The sequence below is a fragment of the Corapipo altera genome, unplaced genomic scaffold (assembly GCF_003945725.1).
Source record: "Corapipo altera isolate COAL_440 unplaced genomic scaffold, ASM394572v1 63, whole genome shotgun sequence".
NCBI classification, from domain to species: domain Eukaryota; kingdom Metazoa; phylum Chordata; class Aves; order Passeriformes; family Pipridae; genus Corapipo; species Corapipo altera.
In genome coordinates, this window is record NW_020884928.1 from 3,772,252 (window position 1) to 3,780,781 (window position 8,530).

Below are 8,530 nucleotides of genomic sequence, written 5' to 3' on the forward strand. Positions count from 1 at the left end.
CTTTTTTTTTTTTTTAACTTTAAGCTTATCTGTATCAATCTTTCTACAAGGTATATCTGTGCTGGTAGATAATTAGTCACAAATGTATGTGTTCCAACTGAAGGAAACCATCATTTGGATAGATTCCTTATTCCATCCTGCTTTGGATGGACATGGAAGTGTAGAACCTGGCAAGGATTTCATCATAGCATAATGATTCATTACTTCTCCTGTACAGCCCAATCAGTTGTGGAGCTATTCTGCTTTATACCATTTAAATACAATCACTGCTAGTGTATATATATATATATATATATATATATATGCACTATAAAATACTGAGAGATGCGAAAGTATTTTCTGTCCTTGGAGTCAAGTGCAAGATCTTGCATCTACACAGCTATGCTCTTTTCCATCTGCTTTGAGCTGGTCAACTGCATGTAAATTACCTATTGGGAATGGTCCCTGATATGCAGTATTTCCCTAGCCATGTCTCAGCAGACCCTGTGGAAGTGCTAGGTAGCCAAAAGCAACTCAAGGAAAAGGCTAACATTAAACAGCATGTATAGCAAAACACCAGTGTTCAGCCTGTGCTCTCACATTGTTATTTACGGTTTTCTGGCAGACCACAATAGTGACACAATGTCTGCACTAACATATAGGCATTATATCAGTAGTAAATATGAAACTATATTTACTTATGTTTTCTTTACCTGGGTTTCAGAAGTTTTAAAATGTTGCCTTACTGCAGCTAAAATATCTTCAGTTTCATTCCGTGAAAAATAATAACAGTCTTCATCATGTCTTAAACTAAGCATACTCTGGAGGTAAAATTTATAATCCTTATTATTCAAGCTGAGTTCTGGAGAACATACATCTCTGCGATGAAGAATGTGGTAAAGAAGAATAAGAGAAATTCTTTCAAATACTTCTTCACTGAGATGGTCGTCTAAATCTCCTCCAGCTACTAGCAACAAAGCATCTGGTTCAAGGCACTGTGAAGAAATAAAAATAAATGGAAATTCAACTCAAGTAACACACTGCCAGGCATCTTCAAATACAATTAGGAAGGAGAAATCAACCTTTATATTCAACTACACAGATGCAGGCTGATGGAATGGCAGGAAGAAGGTACAGGTAATTCATTGCAGTTCTGTGGCTGCAAGAGCACACTCTGTTTTTTGTCCAGTGACACTTTTGTTTATAAGAAATACCCCAGAAATGGGGCTTTGAGCAACCTGGTCCAGTGGAAGGTGCTCCTAGTCATGGCAGGGGGGTTTGAGGTCCCTTCCAATAGAAATCATTCTATGAGTCTACTCTGTGATTCAATGATTTGATGATTTAAGACTCACAACAAATTAGGACTAACTCTGATCAATCATTGTAGAGATTAAAAGCCTTCCACTGGCTTCAAAAGATTATACTTCTGGTTATAAATATATAAGATAAGGGTTATTAGGTAAGGCTATTCATATTTTCATCTGTGCATTCTACATCGTAAGATAAAAACCATAGTTAACTCAGGGTATGTAAACAGAAGTTACATGATATTTGATGCACTGTTGAAAGAATTAATTGACCCTGTAATCACACAGTTATTTTTATGTTTTTCTTAATGAATTCTGTTAACTGCAACAATGCAATACAGTGCAGAGAGCCAGCACAAGGTCTCAACACAATTTAGTTCTTCAAATACATTTCAAAAGGCACTGAGATTATGTATTCACCCTGTCCAGACTTTCTATCTGAGCACAGATTTTTTAATACATGTATATATACATATGTATATTTACATATGTCTACATAAACCTCATTTTTTTAATACAAAGACAGTTTCCAGAAACTTTTGCTGGCTCATAAACAAGTTAGTCTTTAAAATTAGACAAGAAGACTAATAGAGGTCTATGTTAGGCTATGAGAAATTAGATACTGAACTCCAGAATAAAGAATCTTCCTTGAAGAGATCCTGTAATTAATGTCATTCACTGTTTATCTGCTTTTTTCCAACAGACTCCTTTCCAAGCATGATATAGATGTGTCATCTAATCTCAACCATTACGGTAGAGTAGCCAAACTGTACATTTCAGGGAAGAAACTACAACATATGAAGGTACCACTGAAGGATCAACACTGCACTCTAATAAGTTCATGTATACATACAGAGTCTAGTTTTTCAGAACAACTTGTTTGTGGCTACCAGCATGCTATGCTGGTCAGTGTGGCTCACCCTATATGTTAGTTCATTTTTCTGCACTGAAGCTGGGTCAATGAAACACACAATGGTGTGTTCAGAATCTAGTGTTCCTTGGAGGGACTGAGAGAACTGCGACTTTTTAATATAAATAATTCTAACAAAAATTCTCAAAATACTGAGTCTAAAAAAAATCCCAAGAAAAACCCTGTGGATATCAATATTTAAATTAACTATTTATACTCATAAATTAACTAGATTGCAGTATACTCTGCTACGTCCTGCTTACAATGCTTATCAAGGGCTGTAACTCTAACTTTTTCTAACGCATGTCTCTGGGAATTAGTATTTGGGCTAGGAGGAATATGGCTGTTCTGTTTTCTGTCCCAAAGACCTGAAGTTAGTCAACCAGCCTTTATGAACACTGAGTACAATAAGCACACTGCATGTAGTGGAAGATTTTCAAAGATTTCTGTAAGATTTCAAAATCCAGTGAGGATAAATTGTAATCAGTGAAGCCATTGTTTGCTCTTGCAAGGAAGATGACTAAAAAGAAAATTGCTAATTGGAAGGAAGCAGGTGCATTGTAAAAGATGCAGTTACTCCACAGTATATGCCTAGCCATGGAGAGTGACTCTTGAAGAGATATTAAGAGGATATAAATTGGTTCATCAGTGGTTTGGTTTTGTTGGGTTTTTTTCTGCTACTAATATTTTAGAGGAATAACATCTGCATGTCCTCGATTTAGAAATTCTTATTTGGTATAAAAGAGAAGCCCAGAACGTGGGCAGTGAACTCTGAGTTTCTTTTGTTTAAAGGGCCAGAAGTTCAGAAAAAATAGTCTTACCAATGCAAGAAATATATAACTTCTGTGTGCTTAGGAGATAAAGAAGTGTCAGACGCCACTCAATAGCTGCCAGCTCTGGCCAAAGAGTCTTGGGGCCAGTATGTAAAAACAAACCAAAAGAAGTCTAAAAAAAGTGTTAAAATTTCACTGCTTTTAAATGCCCATGAGAGACATCATTAAAAATAATAATTAAAAAATTTTTAAAACAAAGTCATAGTATAAACAGAATTCTGGATTTAGAAGAGAAAGTTGAATCTGAAATCAATTAGTGATTCCCAAAAATTCCAAGTTAAGGTGGGGCATTCTGTTTCAAATTTTGATGATATTGAAGGATAGCACTTCTTGCAGAGTTTTTGATGTCTTGGTTTACCAAATCTTGTTAAATCATCATGGAAGATTTCAGCACAGTGCCATGTGGGCTCCATGTGACTGAAGATGCCACGTCTCTCTCATGGGTTTCCTATAGAGAACTGTGTTCCTGTGGCACTGACACAGAAACACTGGCAGTACAGGATGCGTGCAGTGTTTCTGACCCAGCCGACACTGAGGAGCACTGCATATGGTGAAAGCCCTCAAATTCTTCCCATGAGAAATTTCCAAGATGAAGCCTGAAGAGAGTGGCCACACTGACCAAAGTAAGTCCCAGCTAAGTTTCCCTTAGATTTCTTCCATCCAAGGTCATAGCGGGAAGACTCTCCACAAATACAGCACAAATACATATGGAAAAAATATACCAAGCAAGAGAAGAAAAACAAAGAGGACAAACAAAAAACTAGAATCCTGTTTTGTGAAATTTAGGAGGACCCATGTTTAACACATTCTCAGCTTTTGATCTGGGTCCATATCTGATCCGTATCTCTTGCCCATATGTGCATAATCTCCTTCATAAAAAATATATATCCATTTAGGCATCTACATTACTTATGTACAAAATTTCACATTTGGGTTCATATGAGAAACGGGAGCATTTATTGAAAAGGTCAATCAAGTAAGTAGCTCTCTACTGCATAGGATAAAAAGATCGCCAATTCATTGGTTTGGCAGATTGCCGAGAATAGTACCTCATGAAAGCATTCACCTTTATGACCACCCTCATTATTGTGGTATAAAGTGAGACTCTGCTGTATGTAGGTCACTGAACAACAGTGCCAGAGCCAGAATAATGTCATTGAAAGCCAAGACTGACCAAGCCCTTTGTCGTCCTTTTCAGCGAATTGCCCACTTAGCACTGTGTCTGTCCTTTCTTCATTCAATCATGAATCAGTTCTGCAAATATTCTCAACTCAACTAGACAACCAATCCTTCTGTGAAACTGTACCCTGGACTATTTCCAGTTTCAATTTGGATTTGTAGATTCATTGTTCTGCCTTTGATTTTCTTTGACCTGAACTGCTTACCAAAACCCTCCTCTAAATCTTGAATGATTCAGTGAGGTGGCACTTAAATCTGAGACAATCCTGTCTGGGTTTTATTTTTATGAAATAAAAGCAAAAAAAAAAAAAAGCAGAACTGGTCCCCAGTGTTTACCTGTGTCTTTCCATGGTGGAAATCTTGTGCCTAAAATTGAGACTCATGCTTTACTGGTAGATCAGATTAAAGTAGAAAAATTTTGGTTGGAAAACAAACATTTAACAACTTCTAAAGGAAAACTATTAGTGTTATGTGACTGAAGCTTGGAATTTTTAAGGAATGCATGTCATATTTGGAATATCTCTTCGTGAGCTTAAGTAATAAATAATAATTCAAAATTAAAAAAAGCAGGGACATTTTTTTTCTTTCTGCAACAACAAGATTTTTACATGTTTAGATTCTGTATTCAGGACTGTATCACTCTAATAAATAATGTTACAACTCACTGACGATGCTGTAAAGATATCCCTCATTAATTGAAGCACTAACCATATTACAATCCTCTTGCATGCCATAAATCCGCTGTGGGCATTCAGCTCTCTCCAGTAACATTTTGACCAGTTCTCGTGAATGGTTCATGTGGAGCTCAGTGCTTTCAGCTGAAAGAACGCGTAAAGCTTCCATCAGATAGCCTCTGCTGGGAGCATAGCTGCCATCCTGCCCATGCTCTTCCCCAGGCTGTCCTTCAGCAATGAGCACGCTGAATATGAAAGCAGAACATACCACCCCAAGAGCTGAATGCTTGGTCAGAAAACACATCTCCTCTTCTTGCAGGCAGGGATCTGCACTGAATGTTGGATTGTTGTTTGCACTTCAGAGCTTAAACTGGAAACCTGAGGAATCTGAATGGTAAAGAGGAAAAAGAAACCCCAACCCTTTAATTAGTGTGAATGCAATATGTTTGAAAGGATTTATTAATTGGTCGGCTAAGCTGATTTGCAGTGACAAGCTGTTTTTGAACAACAGGGAGCCTGTAAGGGCTTTACAGCACGGAACAGCAGGAAACTAAGATAACCATGGCCTTAAAACTTCTGTAGAATTACCAACAAGAGGTTGTCTGAAAGTGCCCTTCCCTCCTCTTAAAAATAAAGTGTATGTCTTTCACTTTAGTTATGTTTCTGTATTCATTAATAATTCCTTTTGGTAAGAACAGGAAAATACCATTGCTTTCAGTTTCATTCCATTATGAAACAAGTTTCTAGTAGCAAAAATAGCTGTAAATAAATATTACTAGTGTAATACTGATATGAATGTTCAGTAATTATGTTATATAGCAATGATAGAGAGCAGGTTATATTTTCAAAACACTTTACCAATGTTTTGGTATACAGCACAAAACAAGAATGAACAGGACATACTTAAAAATTAGTCATGTTTTATGATCAGATGAAAGAGTTACGAAGCTGAGGTCTTAGTTTCACTCAAAGAACTCAGTGAGTAAACACACCCCAAGCAACAAGTTTAACTTGTTAACTCTAGGTGCAAAAGACGTTTTGTGCTACAAATCTGTCTTGTCACTATCCTCCCTAATAAACCACCACCTCTGCTTTAACAATAATCTATCTCAGTGTCTAATCACAAGAAAAATGAGTTTCACCTCTGTTTTCCACAGAGGTTTTGATTTTATTGATGGGCATATACTGGCAGTGACATACATACCCAGATAATAATGCACATGTGCTAAACAGCTACACATACATTCAGTTTCTTCTATCTGCAACATAAGACGTGTGTCTTATTTTTAAGGAACCCCTGCTAACAAAGTATTTAAAATGAAAAAGAACGACTGAATTCAAATGCGCATTCACTCAGATAAAGGTTAAATGTTAGGAAATCCTTTGGTCTTTAGATATATTTTACTGTTAGCAGTTAGGAACATGTATCATTGTTACAAGGATGTTACAAGCATTTATTTCTAAATGTTATTTTCTTACCTTCTGAAGGGAAAAAGAATGTTCGTGTATCTAGCTTTGTGGCCTTCTGAATCCTCAGAAGTATTTAGCTGCTGGAAGTCCAATGTTTTTAAAATTCCTTGATGGTGCTCTGGAAGTTGGAGAGGATTAGTTTATTGCTGCCTTGAAAAGTTTTCAGTTGCTATGGAGAGAGCTGCTCTTAAGGTAACAATGGAGGTGGATAGGAATTAGTACATGTTCTTCTTGGCAAATTCTAAGCATCGCACTGTTGAAGGTATTTCACATATTTTAGTAGTTATCATTTTATGTAAACAGTATTTTAGCAATGCAAGATGTATAAAATTATGAAAGAATGTATTTCATTACGGTGAATAATACATGCAAGCACTCAACTGTTCTCTAGGCTACTAAATTATCTGATCAAATCTACAACAACCCCAAATTTCTTTTTTTCTTAAAATATTACTACTTTTTGAAAATACGAGAACAGAGTAGAATAGAAATCTTTTCAAGCACCTCCACAGAAAAATTATATTTCTTGTTTGTAAAACACTGCCTGTAGAGAACAGTCTCTTTCATCCCCACTTATTCTGTGCTGCATTTGCACTAACTAAAAAAATGGGATAGCTCAGACTGTGGTGAAAAAAAATTTCTTTCACCCACTCAGATTTTCCAGAGGGATGCTGTTACAATGTTGGCATTTACCTCACCATGCCATTACAATATCATTGCACTGGAAGTTAGTGAAAACTGTCACGGTTGACAGATTTCCCCAATGACAGGTACACCAGTCATTTCATTCTCCCACCTTCCAAACCTTCAGTGATGTTATGAAGGACTATCAGCTCAGCTGGCTCAAAAAATCCTGTGAAGCAGAAAGCTTGTAGTAATAGAAACACCATAATTCTCTTTAAATCTAGATTGACAAAAAAATCCTGGGTCCTAAAATGTATGTAATATCTCCTATAAGGTGGTGAGCTCAAAGGGAACAGCCTGAGAACTGACAATGGATACTGACTATAAAAAAATTAAACTGTTAACACCAGCTTGAAGGAAGAGAAAAATGTACAGAAATGTTCTCAAAAATACAAAGTACAACTGCATAGAAGTATGCACAAATTCTCGTGTGATCAAGGCTGAATATTTTAAAAATCAGTCCTATGATTAAATAGTCTTTTATTTTACTTCATAAATTACAAACTATATTTATCAAACTAACATTGCTAATTATGCAACTTTATGCAAATGAGAATTACAGAATTTTTTATATAAAAATTTATTTTTATATGAAAGACTGAAAAGAAGAAACACATGATAGTATGCATGTTCTCTGGCTATTAAATAATATGCTCTATCAAAAAAAGCTTACCAGGTCCAGATTTCTTCTACTAATAAAAATAATTCCTGAGATAATGGAGGAATAGCTTCCAGCATTTAATTCTGGGGATTGCTCAATTTCCAAATAAACATAAAATAGGTTTATCTGTATATAATTTGGTGGTTTGTATATAATTAGAAATTGAAACTAAGAATTCATTCCATCCAATTAAAGTGTACAAACAGTGGGAGAGCTGTTTCAGTTTACTGAGAGAAGCTAACATTTAAAAACACATTTGATGATTTATAGCTATTGAAAGCTGCTGAGAGATTTACATAATAATAATGGCTACAACTTTAGCATTTATATTACAGACTGATGGTAAAAAAAAGGAAACAATCAGTACATTAAAATGTAACAGATAATATTTGATACATGCTATTACAGTTGATTCAAAGGAGAAAGGAGAATTCACTTCCCTTTTTATGACTAAGTGTTGCAAGCCTTCTCTGGCTTGGAAATGAATTTCTCAGTGGTGGCGAAATCACTGATGGTGACTCAAGGCTCAGTTTCTGCTTTTACCCTTGACACTGTGATTTCAGTCATGCCATTGTCATCAAAGGATTTTTCTGTCTATACAGCACTTGGATTACTACTTTTGAAGTAATTGCTGGCATCAATCGCTAAGTCCTTTTTTCAAACACTTCAGTAGCAGCATTATTTCCCTGCTAGCTACCCATCCTGAAGCTGTGTCAACTGATAAAATGGGACAGCAATAATAACTGATCTGTGTAGTTAGATGCCCATTAGAAGTTTGCTAAGATACACACACAGAAATAAATCACTGGTACAGTTTAATGTCTTAAAACCTC

At 35.9% G+C, this 8,530-nt stretch overlaps 1 protein-coding gene across 6 annotated transcripts in view; it reads right to left on the reverse strand.

Moving 5' to 3' along the window:
- The window catches only part of SLC39A12 (solute carrier family 39 member 12), a 33,995-nt gene extending 27,453 nt beyond the window's left edge, over window positions 1-6,542 (reverse strand). For 3 of the 6 annotated variants that reach the window (XM_027658807.1, XM_027658808.1, XM_027658806.1), the window contains exons 1-3: window positions 6,362-6,542; window positions 4,917-5,269; window positions 693-974 (exon numbers count right to left, since the gene is read on the reverse strand). In XM_027658807.1, coding sequence (XP_027514608.1) covers window positions 693-974; window positions 4,917-5,186 — 552 coding nt within the window. In that variant the 5' untranslated portion in view covers window positions 5,187-5,269; window positions 6,362-6,542. Of the gene's footprint in view, window positions 1-692; window positions 975-4,873; window positions 5,270-6,361 lie in introns of those variants that run through there. The other 3 variants (XM_027658811.1, XM_027658809.1, XM_027658810.1) reach the window with 3 other exon arrangements.
- Window positions 6,543-8,530: the final 1,988 nt, after the last annotated feature.